At 39.6% G+C, this 15,601-nt stretch overlaps 2 protein-coding genes across 2 annotated transcripts in view; both read left to right on the top strand.

The window, feature by feature from the left end:
- LOC125486738 overlaps positions 1 to 4,517 on the top strand; it is a 23,293-nt gene extending 18,776 nt beyond the window's left edge. Inside the window, exons 9-11 of the mRNA XM_048615625.1 lie at positions 1,082 to 1,208; positions 2,608 to 2,680; positions 4,375 to 4,517. Coding sequence (XP_048471582.1) covers positions 1,082 to 1,208; positions 2,608 to 2,680; positions 4,375 to 4,398 — 224 coding nt within the window. The 3' untranslated portion in view covers positions 4,399 to 4,517. The remainder of the gene's footprint in view (positions 1 to 1,081; positions 1,209 to 2,607; positions 2,681 to 4,374) is intronic.
- Positions 4,518 to 6,480: 1,963 nt separating this feature from the next.
- The window catches only part of LOC125486736, a 29,600-nt gene continuing 20,479 nt past the window's right edge, over positions 6,481 to 15,601 (top strand). The window contains exons 1-5 of the mRNA XM_048615623.1: positions 6,481 to 6,589; positions 7,163 to 7,340; positions 11,142 to 11,314; positions 11,784 to 11,874; positions 14,698 to 14,844. Of these exons, the coding sequence (XP_048471580.1) occupies positions 7,166 to 7,340; positions 11,142 to 11,314; positions 11,784 to 11,874; positions 14,698 to 14,844 (586 nt within the window). The 5' untranslated portion in view covers positions 6,481 to 6,589; positions 7,163 to 7,165. The remainder of the gene's footprint in view (positions 6,590 to 7,162; positions 7,341 to 11,141; positions 11,315 to 11,783; positions 11,875 to 14,697; positions 14,845 to 15,601) is intronic.

Genomic DNA, 15,601 nt, shown 5'->3' with positions numbered 1-15,601 from the left:
CATTTCTGAAGAAGGGTCTAGGCCCGAAACGCCAGCTTTCCTGCTCCTCTGATGCTGCTTGGCCTGCTGTGTTCATCCAGCTTTACACCTTGTTATCACAGTTGGTTGAGAATGTTCTGAATTTTTGGAAGATGTGAATGTTGCAGATATCTCCAAGTTCTCAGTGATAGGATGTTTCTGTCTTGTTTGTTTTGTTACTAGCTATTTTGTCTTTCATAAGCCTGAGAGAAAGCAGGGAGACAGTGACAGGGCCATCTCCAATTTCAATAGAAATCCATCTCACCCCTGCTCTGTCAATAAAAGAGCTCCCAGAAATACAGCTGGTTTGTGCACTGCTCTGTTTTCAAGGTGGTAAATCACATAGCTCTCCAACATGTGAATTTTCTGTCAAGGTGTACATCAAAAAGGCGGTACAAGTCTGGTCAACTGATTTCATTCTGTTTGATGGCATGTTAACTTCAGTTCAGACTGGTGCTCGTTTATTCATGATTTAATGAAGCTTGGCATAGTTGTTGTCATGTGATCACTACAACCATTTTTAAGTCAGTGTACTTTTCCTTTTTAAAGCCATTTCAGGTTGTGAAATGCAGATGATGGAAGTTGAAAATTGAAGTCCATGTTTTACCACTGTCATGCCAAGATGATTTCAGGGCATAGCACCTACTATTTTAGTTGCCTACTAATGTTTTATTATTGCTGATGGGCCCAAATTGCTGATATTCTAATTTAGGGAACAAAATTGGTCAAAATGACATCAGTGGGGGAGTCCAAATGATGGATCATTGAAATATTAACATTACACAACATTCATCATTGTCAAAACCAACATTTGGTGAAATTACTTTCCAAAGAAATCTTTGAAATCTATGACACTTCTTGTATGGTGCTTTTGAAATGGATTAATGCCTCCTTTCAGATAGAGGATAGAGTAATGTCAAGGCAGCCATGTCAAGTTTTAGTTTTGCTGAAGCAGTCATTTCAAAGCTTGTGCATTCCCCCTGAGTATTTTGTTTCTGAGAAGCTTAATAGTGAGCTCTATATGAAAGAGAGTTGGTGTTTTTTTTTCAATTTTCTTCAATAGATCGCAGTTTGAGTCACTACCCCATCTACCGGAAAGACCATCTTTTCAACACAAATTCAGACTGGGACTTTGGGTCCTTCAGGAAGTTGGATCATTTCATTAGGGAAACCAATTTCAACATTTCCAGGTAAATCTCTGGCTTCACATGTTTGCCTTTGACTGGCATATAAAGCATTAACAGAGTTCCATTTACTGTTAAATAACTGATGCTTTTCAACAGTTTTCATGAATAATGGATTCTTGACTTTTATCTAAATGCAACAGTTCAATCATTAATTCTAAAGTAGGCACAATCCCTAGTTTGATAATTTTGTCCACCTTGTCTTCATCCAGTTTAATATGAGGTGCATAAGTCATATGTGTTCTGTTACATTTTTACACATTATCCCATATACATAGGCCTGAATTTTACAGGAAAGTATTGACCCTGTCCACAGACTGATAAGTTACAGGCAGTCATGCCTCATCAACTTTTAGGAGCCCCGACCCCATTCTGTGGCAATCAGGCAATTAACTGCCTCCATCAGAATGTCTAGATCCTGCCTTCAGGACAACTGACCATTCAGAGGACTGGAAGCTCTTTGTCACAGCTGTGCCATTGGGAGAGGTGGTAAGTGCTGGGATTGTGCCCAACCGGAAGAAGGATAATGAACATACCTTGGAATCAAAGTAGTTGGTGTCAGGGCCTCTGGGACAAATCAAACCAATCAAGATAAGGGATGTGATAGTGGTTGGTGAGCGAGGGGCAAAGATATTCCTGCCAGAGAGAGCTTTCTGAGCCACAAAGCACCCACAGTCTCTCCTCCCACAGACATGCATTGTCATCTTTTCAAACTTCTGTGTCTTTCTGTCGCTGACCCACATATCCTCCTTCATATGCATACTCATTCCATCATATACACACTTTCTTACACAAGCATGCACTCACTCCTTCTGCACCCCCCCTTTTTTAGAGAAAGCTATACATATGGAGCACTTTTTTTAAATGATCTCAGGACATCCTGAAGCACTTTGCTGCCAAAGAAGCAAGCGTGAATGTAGCTACTGCTATGCCTTAGGAAATGTAGCAGCTAAATCACAAGCAAGCTTCCACAAAGAGCAATGTGATGATCAAATATGTAATTGTCATGTTGTTAGGGAGAGATTTATCAGACAAGATATTTGGGCTGAATTCTCCCACTCCCTTTCTGATGAGTGTAATGCAATCTCTTATGCCCACTTTGAGAAGACTGGTGAGTTCTCAGTTTAATATCTCACCCAACACCTCCTAGAATGCAGCCTAACTTATTGTGCTCAGGTATTGGATTGGGCTTGTCTTCAGACTTTGATGTGAGTGAGTTACCAAATGAGTCTCAGCTGAAATTTAGATACACCCATGTGCAGATGTGACTATAATCCAGACCGCAACTCAACATCTGGAAGAAACCAGACAGAGAATCTGCGTCACCCGGAACCTACCAAGTATTATTTGTGCAGATTCTTTAATGGCACAATATATTTTACTGATTCCCTCTGTTTTAACTTAGGTTTGCTCGTGTTTTCATGGAACCTGGGAAATATGTATTTTATGATAACGCCGAACCTGAACGAACTCTAATGGTGAGTGTCAATAAATTTGGAGAGTGTGATACTGTACCTTTACTGGTTCAACCGTCCTCTCCAATCCAGCTGGTACGGCATGGAATTCTAAAACCGCAAAACCTCAATCTGGCACCTGATTGGGCTGTCATCATAGGTAAATAAAGAACTTTATTGTAACAATACAGTTGTGGTATGAAAGGTACGTTACGGTTTCTGGTAAATTATCTCAGGCATAAATATAAGGATATGAGTATTTGTTGCATTGGAGGAATGACATTCCTCTGCGAAATGAGAAAGAAGTTTAACAAGAACTTGAAGTGTTGATGTTATTACTAGGAAGATTCAAGAATAAAGTTCAAAAATCTCAAATTGATTTACTGAATGGAAATCGGGCGTAGAGTTCAAGTGCAAAATGGAAGAGAGACATCCTCTGCATCAATAGACCATATAGTATTAGATTTTTGGTTCTCAAACTACTTTGTTTGCAGATCACATGGATTGGGCCAAAAACCCCACAAACCACTTTTCCATCCAAATGTGCCTGCTTTCACTTGCCTCTGCAAAAGATCATCACAATTAATGGCAACTTATGGTTATCCCCATTTTTATATTTTTTTTATTCAATGTGCAATAAATTGAAGTGCATTTTTATTAAATATCATAAGCAAACTAATAACTCATGGCAAAAAAATAGCACAGACATTTCCATACAAAGGAGCATTGTTCTTTAAAACAGTCTGTAAAAATATCCCAATCTTTTTTCCGTGAATCTGATACTTACCTTACATCTATAAACAATCAAAAATAGATTAAAACAAATCTTGCTTATAAAACTATATTATGTGCCAACTCCATGCCATACAAGCAGGAGCCTGTTTGGCCATGCAACCTCACATAAGTGGTGGGAATGGAAGTTCTGGCCTGCTGTCATTTAGCCTGATCTGTACCATCAGGTACCATACTTTGAGAATCCTTGTATTAGATGTTCATTTGTGTTGAATTTGTTGCACCGAGCACAAATTTCTCATTCCCTGACATCAATCGCGTTTGGTCCCTGACACAAAATAATCTATTGCAAAACCTTGGACCTGGAGTCTGAAATCTACAATCTCTCATAGACCTGAACATTTTACCACCAGCTGCAGTTGCCTAAATTTCCACAGACTTGTTAAAGGAACAAGTGGTATTATTCAATATCACCACCATGTTCCAGAACCTAGGCCAATCATGGGGAATGAGAGCCAGGAGGATATGTGAAACCAAATATTAAAAAAAAATTAATATAAAACCAATTGCATATTCAAATTTTTGGGCAAAATGTAAAAGACCTTTAAAAAGCCAGTCGCCTGGTAATAGTTGTTTCTGACTTGGGAAAATAAAAACTGAATTTTATACAGTGCCTTATAAGATATACCAAGAAACAGCTGACTTTTTTGGTGAAAAAAAAAATCTTTGATATCTAATTAACCTGCTTAGAACAGATAGACTTTATGGTCTTAAAGAGAGAGGCTACTGAGTGCAGACCTGCATTTAACACAGCAGTAATATGTTGTGTTCAATTGTACAATAATATAGTACATCATCTGACTTAACATGAATAATATCATAGGATAAATGTTCAGATTTTTTAACAAATATATTAATAAGTCAAGTATGTTTTCCATACTAATTTGAAAATGGAGTGAGTTCACTCATTTTTTTTTTTGCTTCAGGTGCACTCTGTATCCTTGCTGTGATTACTGCACTGTTTACAGTGTCTGCTATGGTGATGACACCTATTCAGTCAGTATTAAATCCCATGCAAACATGGAAACCAAAATGGCGCAGTTTGGGGGAACATTATATCCCATCTGAGTATGTCATACTGAAGGACAGGTAAGGAATTTAATACAGATAAACATTTGCTTGCCACCGCATAAAACCTCAGAATTCAGATGCTGATGATATACTTCATGCAGCTATCGCTCCTTTGCTATCTTTGCAAAATGGTGCTGCAGTGCTGTATTTTTAGACCTCAATTGCGCAGAGGCAGGTTGGTACAACATATCACCTTCTATGATGGTGAACTGGCTGCTAAGACCTTTTTTTTATTTAAAATTTTAGAACTTATGAAGAGGGTGCCTTCATCTTGGATGTATTGTTTTCCTCCTGAAGAGACAAACTGCTCCTTCTAAAATACTGGAGGATCCCTCTTGGTCCTCTGGCTTCGAGAGCTGACCTGTCATCCTTAATTGAATGGCAGGCTCACCCTTTGGCCATGAATTTGGCCAATTCAAGGAAAATCACAATGGGTGCAGTGTTCCTGGGCAGTGCATGCTTCTGACTCCCACTTGACCATTTAGAGAGAGGTCTTCCCCAGCCTAAAGGGAAAATCTTGTCCATAGTTGTTACTTTTGCTTAAAATTTAAAAGCTACCTATTAAAGAGGACATTTGGAGATACAAGTGAAATATTCAAACTTGTTTTGGATATTGAGAGAGATTCCCCCATTGTGGAAACTTTAAGGCAGTTTGTTTGCCTTTGCTAAAGAGTGGTGCTGTTGTGAGGCACGTTGTATTTCAATGCATTATGTCTTTGAGTGACATAAAGGGGCTTTTACCTGTATCTCTCACTCCAGTTTCCACAAAGAGAGAGAGAATACAGATAATCTTCCAAAAAGAGGAAGGGAAATCAACAGGTGAGTTACCATGAGGCAATGTCTAGTCAATTGCAGAAGGCATTGTTAGAGGCCTTCAATCATATCACTTGCCAATTATCTGAACCAATTCATGCAGGAGCCACAAAGGAAATGACTGAAACATAATTGTACATAGCCAAATGATGAGTTAATGTATTGTTTTTAGATGTGTTAATGATTGTGTTTATATCCTTGATTGAGAATGGTGAATGAGGATGCAACATTTTTCCCTAGTTTGGGTTTTTACGAAGCTCTTGGACCTCGAATTGCTGGAGAAGGAGCAGAAGCAGAAGAGGAATCGACCCTCGTAGCAGGTATGGGATGATTACCCTTCTCCTCCACACCTTTGCTTATGAGTTAGCACATTCTCTCAAAAATATTTCCTCCTCTTGTCTTGTACCATTGCATTATTTTATTAAGTGCTCTATAAAGCTAGCTTAACTTTTTTTCATGTGTTTTATAGAAACATTTTTATGAAACCGAGTTTCTTCTAATAGCAGGGTCTAGGTTCAGCATTGGGTTCAAGCCCTATCTATGGGCTTGAACACATTACCAATACTGACCTCTTCAGTCCACTACTGAGGAAATGCAGTACTACAAGAGGGTCATGTATCAAATGAGACAGTAAACCAAAGTTCCACCTGTCTGTTCAGGTGGTTACAAAAGATGTTTGTTTATCAAAGAGAAACAAAGTATTCTCCCAGTGACCCAACACCATTCAACATTCAAATCAACATCACCAATGTAGTTAAATTTACCTTGGGTACAAACTGCCTCTAATGAGACAGTTTTGTCTACAAAACAACTGTAACCACATTCCATTGGCTGTGAAAATTTGAGGGCATCCTGAAATGTAAATGTGAAATACAATATTTTCCCCTTATTTCTTCCCTCTTTGTATGTCCCAATGCAATGTCATTATTAAAGTTTTGCCAGATTACTTAAATATCAGGATTTAAAGCCAGTCTCCCCCTAATGTGCCATTCAAGAAGTAGACACTTGTATAGAATTAAAGGAACACTGAATTAGATAGACCATAAACAAACATTTATTTGACTATGATCATTTACACTCCTTTTATCTATTACCAGGTAAAAGTCTAGCAGAAATCGAACTGGAGGATTTTAATGTTTGTACTTGTATGACAAACTGGAGGATCAGAATCTTCACCTTGCTGCTCAGCTGAATAAACACAAGAGTGATGTTCAGGCATTTTATCGACACATCAGCCAACAAACCCAGGAGTTAAAGGTTTGAAATGCAAAGGACTCTATTAAGTGATCTAACTTTTAAAATAGGCTGAAATATCACACAATCTTCATTTTGTTTGAAATGAAATGCTATAGCAAAACAATAAGTAGCATTGTTGAAAAAATATTCAATGTGAAGCAATTCCCTCATTGGCTAAGTTATTGTCATCACAAACTTGTAAATGTTGGAATCTTAATGCTGTATCCTGAAAGTGCAGCTCCCACTGACAGCGTTGGAATGTGGTGTTAACTCTATATTTCTGAAATAGGAATAAAATAAGCATTTGAGCAGCAGTACTTGTTCCACCACTATTTGGATGAGAACTGATCTGTACTACTTTCCTGTCTTTGACCCAGATTCCCTTCAAACACAAACCAAACAAAACTCTGTTGATTTCTGTCATCAAGATTTAAATCAACCCCCAGCTTTTCAAGAGTTTAGTGCAGACAGTGTGAAATTATCTTTGGTGTGCAAAAGTGGTTTCTGATTTCACTTCTGAACAACTGTAAATAGTTTTAATCAGTGATGTTTGATTTGAGACATTATAATCTCGTACTGATATTTTCTATTCAGGAAATGCTGGATGGTTTTAATTCTTGCAAGTGCCAAAACAAAGAAGGAAAATGGATCATGGTAGATGAGCTGGAAACCATGAGCAGAGCACAAGCTGAAGCTCCGAGAATAATGACAAGTGATAGGGTTGGCAGCTGTACCACCATTAACTTCTGGGAGGGAAGCCCAGTAATACAGAGTAAGGAAGACTTCTGCTTCTTTGCAATCCTGGCGTAAGTACAATGCAACATACATTGGGCCAAATAAGCTTGCAGCAAAGCAAAAGCACAAATATAGCATAATTTCAATTTTCATGCCAGTTCTGAACAGTTTGTTATTTTACATTTAAGATGTTAGGCACAGCTTTACCTAAAGTTAAGTTCCTTAGTTTTAATGTCACTTTATACATTTAAAAAAAATTCATCTCTCAGAGCCTGGGGTAAAATCTGACCTCTCTTGCTCTGTGTGTGTGTGTGTGCCTGCATTCCTTAAAATTGTGATCAAGGTTCCGGCTCCATCATTAGGAACCAGAATTACATACGAAAAAGACCATCAGCTTGATTCAGACAGTCATTTGAGGCTGTCAGTCGTAAACAAATGTAAAGATATTCCCAGTCCATCATTGTGGTTCGTTGGGCCCATACAGTTACTGACTGGTTTGAGTTGATTTATTATTGTCACACGTATAGAGATATAGTGAAAACTATTGTTTTGCATAGTATTCAAGGAAATCATACCTTAAATAAGTACATTGAGGTAATAGAGTAGTATGCAGAATATAGTGTTACAGCCATAGAGAAGGTGCAGAGAAAGATAAACTCTGATATATAGGAAGTCCATTTATAAATCTGATAACAGCAGGGAAGAAGCTGTTCTTGTATCTGTTGGTGTTTTCAAACTTTTGTATCTTCTGCCCGACGGAACAGAATATAACCAGTGTGGGAGGGGTCTTTCATTATGCTGGCTGCTTTCCTGAGGCAGCAGGAAGAATAGACGGAGTCAATTGAGGGAAGATTGGTTTGCGTGATGGACTGGGCTGTGTTCACAACTCTAATTTCTTGCGGTCTTGGGCATAGTAGTTGCCGAAATAAGCTGTGATGCATCCAAATATGGTGAATGGTGAATCTATAAAATTGGTAAGAGTCATTGTGGGCATGCTGAATTTCCTTAGCCTTCTGAGGAAGTAGAGGCATTGGAGTGTTTTCTTGGCTGTAGTTTTACGCTACATTAATATTGAGCTTTCCAAGAGAAAACCAACCCAAACATTCTTTCCTGCAGCCTGTTACAGAAGTTTGTCTTCAGAATGAATTAAAGTAAAACTTGAGACACTTCCACAGTTCCATTTTTTGACCATGATGTTCTATGTGCAAAGTTAATGACTTGATGTCTCCAAAATTTAATTTTCGAGCATATTGGGGATTTAAAGAAAGGATATGTCAAAAGTTCCTTATTCCTTGTGCTGTGATTATTTACACTGATTTTTATTTATTTTACAGCAGTTTTTACATTCCAATGTGCATAAATAAGACTTTTGCTTTAAAATGTTGATGGGAAGATCAGCACAAATTTTTGGTGTAACCTTGCTGGTTAACCATTTCACGAAAGTCTATCCCAAATTACATTTCCCAATATTAATGTGTAATATGAGCAACATTCTCATGTATGTTTTGTATCTGTTTATTTTGAAAGACTTTTATGCCTCTGTGGATTAATTCTATTCATCATAGTTACATGCAGGACATGGCCTAATGGATAAGAATTTTTCTGTGCTAAACAATCATAGATTTTTTGCAGTTTGCTTTGGAAAACTAAGAAGGTAATCATTTTCGACAATGGAAGGCTTACTCAATTGCCATCAGCATCCTAGGGGTTACCAATAACCAGAAACTAGATTGGATCTGCTGTATAAATAGAACAACTTGTTAGAATATGGGAATTTTGTGGCGAGTAACTCACCTTCTGACTCTCCAAAGTCAGTCTACTATTTATAAGGAACAAGTCAAGAAGGTGACAGGAAATGTTCTACTTGTCTGGATGAATGCAACTCCAACAACACCGAGGAAGCTGAACGCCATTCAGGACAAACCAGCCACTTGATTGGGACACCACCTGCCATCTTCAATATTCACTCCCTCCACTTTGGCTCAGTGGCAGCAATATGTACCATCCACAAGATGTGCCACAATAACTCATCAAGGATGCTTTAACTGCACCTGCTAAACTCTCAACACCTGTCACCTGAAAGGACAAAGGCAGCTGATATATGGTAAAACCACTACCCGCCAAGCCACACATCATCCTGATTTGGAACTGTACCGCTGTTCCATCACTACCAGTGGGAAATCACAAACAGCAGTGTTGGTGTACCTACCAGTGGTTAGTGGACTGCAGCAATTCAAGAAGGCAGTTCATTATCACAAGGACAGTTAGGAGTGGGCAATAAGTGATAGCCTAGCCCACAATACCCACATTCAGGAAATTTTTTTTTTTAAATCATACGTTCTGGCTATTGAGTTGTTATACGTTCAGTCTCCATCCCAGACACTGTGCAGAATTTTCCTGTTGATCAAGCAATGTTCTATGTAGTATCATAAAGAAAAAACATTTTGAGGGCTTCCCTTTTATTGGTGAAATATTTAATGTTCAGCCTTGCATTGAGCTAATAGCAGATTCAAACTTACAAACAAAATTCAAGGTTGAACCACTAGTCAAAAGTTGTGGAGCTGAATTCTCCCATAACTAAAGACTCTTCTGACACAATGATAGTGTCCCCACCATAAGGCCTGAACTCAAGTTCCATCTGCTACAGAGGTGTGTCATAACATTCCTGAACAGGCTGATTTAAAAAAAAATCTAGATTCACTGAATAAAAACCAGTTCTGAGGAAGGGTCACTGGACCCGAAACATTAATTATGATTTTTATCTTCACAGATGCTGCCAGATCTGCTGAGCTTTTCCACCTACTTCTGTTTTTGGTCTAGATTCACTAACTGAGTATTTCCCATTGATTTGAGAATTTAAGTTACATCAACAAAATAAGAGGATGTTTCCCATCATAGGAAAGTCTAAGACCAGAGGGCATTGGCTTAGAATAAAGGGGCACCAGTTTAAGAATGAATTGAGAATTTCTTCTGTCAGACAGTTGTGTGTCTTTCGAACTCCTTGCCACAGAGCTGTGAGGACAGAGACCTTGTCTACATTTATAACTGAGATCATTACATTCATTGGGGCAGCATGGTGGCTCAGTGGTTAGCACTGTTGCCTCACAACACCAGGGACCCAGGTTCAATTCCACCCTCCGGCGACTGCCTGTGTGGAGTTTGCATGTTCTCCTCGTGTCTGCGTGGGTTTCCTCTGGGTGTTCCGGTTTCACAGGATTGGCCATGCTAAATTGTCCATAGTACTCAGGGATGTGTAGATTAGGTGGCTTACAGGGGATGGGATGCTGTGAGGGTCGGAGTGGACTTGTTGGGCCAAAGGGCCTGTTTGCAACTGTAGGGATTCTATGATCTGGGAGGGAATCAAGTATTGCGGGGGGAAAAGGCAGGAAAGTGGGTGTGAGAATGTCAGATCAGCTATGATACTATTGAATGGCAGAGCAGGCTTAAGGGACAAAGCAGCCTACTCCTGTTCCTATTTCTTATGGTCAAAAATGATAGTTGATGTGTGATCATCATGAGAATAATTGTTTGGTGGTTACTATACCATAATATGACATGATTATCTGAATCACAATCATTGCCAATTCAGTCAAATTGTGATTGTAGCATAATGCTGAAAGAAAGGTGATACAAATTACAATCTAATAGAAACCTTATTAGCCATTGAAGACCTTTAGAAATGAAGAAAATAGTGGGGTAAATGAGGTATTTGTGAGGCAAATACCAATCCCTTGTGTAAAATTAAACTGTACAACACCACAGTGAACAACTTTATTGTGTAATGTTGCTCACACTGTTAAGTTATATATTTTATTAACATTTCCCTTTTTCTATTTAGGAGATCAGTCCAGCCAGTGTCTTGAGGAACTTTTTAATAATCTAAATATCTTAGTTCATAAAATCAACTCTGGACACATCAGCATCTCCAAAGAAATGATTACAAAGGCACAAAGGTTATATAGGTTTTCAGATGGAGTGATGATTTCAGTTCAAGCCAACACAGAACAAGAGGTAAAAGTTATATAAGGAGCACAGTTTTGTATTTGAACAAGAATTCCATGCAGAAATAGTTTAATCAATTTTATGGCATATTATATGGTAATAAAATCTCTCTGCTGTCAGCAACCAGTACAATCACAGGAAGTCCCTTCATTCAACCTCTTGAAAATCTTCTGTATAAATTCCCATGAAAACAACACTTAAAGTAGCAATAGTCCACTCTGCTATGGAGCACAAGAAAACAACAGAGTAGGACATCATGATAAGTTCATTAGTTGTACATATTAAAGCTTTCAGTAAATGTTCACTGAAGTGATGTAGGAAAAAAAATCACTTACAGTGGGGCAATTATCAAAATTATCATCCTTCCTTCTCCAGTTCTGAAGAACAGGCTACTCAATGCTAAGTGATTATCCTTTCATGCACAAGAATCTCATTAGCCAGGACACACAGTAAATTACAATGCGTTTTTTTTCTGTAGGAAAGGAATCCTGTTGAACAATTTGCCACTGACAGTGCAGAAATGTCAGGCAATATTGAGAAGCAAAGAACAGTTTTTGCTCCAGTGAAAGGTGAGTCTGAAATCAGTGTTCACTATTACTAAAGAGTAAACTGGACAGCAACATCTGGTGTCTGAACATACTCAGTTCAATTCAGAAAGCGAGAAGTCACAGTCAGAATTGCCTCAGCTTCCCTGAGGTTTTATCATGTTGGTATTTCATGAAGAAACTTGGCATTTATTCAGGTTTATACTAAGATGTAAAATGTTCTTTATAGTTCCATTGGTTTTTATTCTGAAAGCTGGTAGAATTGCTCTCTTCACAAAAGCATCCAGTCACTCGATACCCAGTGGGTAGGCATCAGTGACTACCTGGGTGATGTGCAATAGGGAGTGCCAGTTTGAGACTATTTGTCCATTAGGATCATCATGGCCAAACTAAACTTTACTTCTGCCCCCCGTCCCCACATAAATGCACATACAACTGGGCAGCAGGTGTCAGTCAAGTGTTGAAATCTTAGTTAGTCCTTAGACCTAAAGCTTTGAGGTGAACTGAAGTGCACCTACTGCCAGCCCAGCAGGGGTTAATGGTAGAGGCTGAAATTTAAACTCCGAATCCTTTACCAACTGAGCCATTGCAGAAGATTTATGTTAGTTTTTAAATAAATTACCTGATTTATTGCAGGCATATTTTTTGCAAAATTAGTTTCCAGGATGTTGCTGGCATCAGAGGTGTTTATTGGTGACCCCTTGTGATCCTGAGGGCATGAAACATAAACACGTGTGCCCAATCATGATAATTTCACCCAACGTATATCAAAAACTCAGTTCATGTGTATAAACAGTGTAACCACTGCACTTCTGGTGAGGCTGCAGTAGCAGAAAGTGAGCAGCTTCAAGGAGAATCCTGGGCATAATGTGGGACTGGAGTCACATGTAGGGCAGTCCAGGGAATGGTGGACAAGTCCCATCTTTAAAGCGTATTAAGCTGCCAGTTGGCACTCGATTACAATCCAGCCAGTGTTCATGCCATTTTAACTAGTCCCATCTCACAGATGATCACACTGAATTCATATTTCATGAATTTCCATGGTGGAGGTTTAAAGATGCAGATGGGATTCTTCAATTTTCTTCAGGTGCCTCAATTACTTTCTAAAAAGGTCACGAGTTATCTGAGCTGACCCTTCAGAGGAAGGCCCACCCTACCTTCTTTCAAACAGACAGCGAAAAGAGCAGCAACAAGATTTCCTCGGGCATCAAATTCCTGTGATGGCATTCCCAGTCAGTGAGAAGCTTGTGGCCAGTCAGATACTGATAGCTTCTGCACTTGGCAGCACCATAAAGGAGGCCATGGCTGCTATCAAAAGATAACCAAGATCATATGGACTGAAATGTTGGGCAAGCACTTTGTGTCAGATGGGTGAATTGGTTTCTGGGGCTGAGTTTGAAGGTGGATGGATCTCGCTGGCTATTCCCCTGCCCTATGGCCATGCCTTCAATTATGCACAAATGACCCTAATCCCAACTAATAGGCAACATGCACTGATTTACCAAACAGGTGGGCAACCTCTTACTTATTCCACCTGGAGCTGAGTTAATTGCAGCCCAGGCGTGAATAGACCCTGACATAATCCTTAATTGACACCTTAAGGGCCTCAATTGGAAGCATGGCATCAAGGTCACATATGGACATTCTGAACCAGAAACGAAATCTAGCAGGGGCAAGAAAGCAAAGTTATCAAGTGAGTGATGGTGTACTAAAACCCGGCCACTTTCTGGGCTCAAAACATTCCACGCCTGGTGTCTACAATTGCAATTCTGGTATCATAACCACTAAACTGTATCACCAATTGAATAAAATGCATGATGAAATGTGCTGAGAAATGTGTGTAAGGAGTGAGTTAAGAATTAATAATGCGCAGATTGGAATGAGCTGGGACTGATGGGAACATGACAGTCAAATTATTTCCCATCACTCGGGCTTTTAGAACTTTCACTTCATTCCCTGTGAGGGGGCTCTCCAGGATAAGCAGAATTTGCCAGTGGCCAGCCCGAAATATTCAGATAACCCTGGAACCCGAGATAGCGCATGGATTGGGTGAAAATATCTCTCTGACAAAGCTCTGGAATTGCAGTAGGTCAGGAGGAACTCTTTCATGTCGACTCATTTTTGTCTTTAATTGAAATCAATCAAAACTTTTGAAAATAACTTACATTTTCGCAGTACCTTTAGTGTTAGTGAAACATCCCAAGGTGCTCGATATAATTAAATTGGAAAAGATGACTGCTCCATTTATTGAAGAATCAGTATCCACCCTCAGCAACAAGTACGCCAACGTGTATTTCACTTCAGAACCTGAACCAGATTTGTATGCTTTGGAAACCTTGATAACAGCTTTTGCTTTTAATCTGAACAATGTTTTTTGATGAATAATACATTAGGTACATCTGGCAAGTGTTGTTAATTATAGTGTTGTATTCCAATATGCTCTGTAATTAAGTTCATAAACTCTTCACTTATCTCCTTCAGTCAAATGCCTTATAGAGCATAAATTTAACCGCTTTCCCAGAGTGGTAGAGACAAAAAGCCATATGGCATCTCTTCAATCCCTTGTAGTGTGTTGTGATTATTAATACAGAAGGAAAAAACAGGAGGAATCATTCTTCAATTCCGGTTTCTTCCCTGAATCTACACATTTACTGATTGGAATTTTGATGACACATATTCTGTGCCTTGGTTGGTCTGGTTCTTGATTGAACCACCAGAGGGTGCAGCGAAACACTGAAGATAATGTTTGTTCCAGTACAGATTACAGGCAGTGTGAACTGTACATTATGACTGCATAAGTTACAAGTTAATTGAAAGCTACATTTTCAAATGTTCTCTTTTTGACAGAAGAGCTGTCAATGCATGATTCATTCACTGAGTCAATCTTTCCCTGTGATAAGGATTTAACTGAGATTCTTGTTTCGTCGTCACTTCTGAAAAAACTAGAAGAACTGAAACAAGCACTAGTAAAAAACCACGAAGCGGTCAAAACAGGTATGAATAAGAGTTGCTAAAACACACACTATCAATATTTTCTGCTCCTAAAATACCACATTGAGTATTTAATATTGGATTAATACCAGCTATTACAAAGCTAGTTGTTTGGACGTACAGAACCTGATTGTTGCTGAAAAAAGACATACTTCGTCTCCCACATCTCCCGCAACTCATCCCTCACACCCCGTCCGCGCAATAAGAACCAAAAAAGAATCCCCCTCGTCCTCATGTACCACCCCGCCAACTTCCGGATCCAATGCATCATTCTCCGACACTTCTGCCATCTGCAATCCGACCCCACCACCAAAGACATCTTTTCCTCCCCACCCTTATCTGCTTTCCGGAGGGACCACTCTCTCCGTGACTCCCTTGTCTGCTCCACACTCCCCTCCAGCTCCACCATACCCGGCACTTTTCCCTGCAACCGCAGGAAGTGCTACACCTGCCCCCATACCTCCTCCCTCACCCCCATCCCAGGCCCCAAGAAGACTTTCCACATCAAGCAGATGTTCACCTGCACATCTGCCAATGTGGTATACTGCATTCGCTGTACCCGGTGTGGCCTCCTCTACATCGGGGAAACCAAGCGGAGGCTCGGGGACTGCTTTGCAGAACACCTACGCTCGGTTCGCAATAAACAACTGCACCTCCTAGTCACGAACCATTTCAACTCCCCCTCCCATTCCTCAGACAACATGTCCATCCTTGGCCTCCTGCAGTGCCACAACGATGCCACCCGAAGGTTGCAGGAACA

This window comes from Rhincodon typus, chromosome 32, assembly GCF_021869965.1.
Source record: "Rhincodon typus isolate 14 chromosome 32, sRhiTyp1.1, whole genome shotgun sequence".
Taxonomy (NCBI): Eukaryota; Metazoa; Chordata; class Chondrichthyes; order Orectolobiformes; family Rhincodontidae; genus Rhincodon; species Rhincodon typus.
This window is presented reverse-complemented; position numbering and strand designations above follow the sequence as displayed.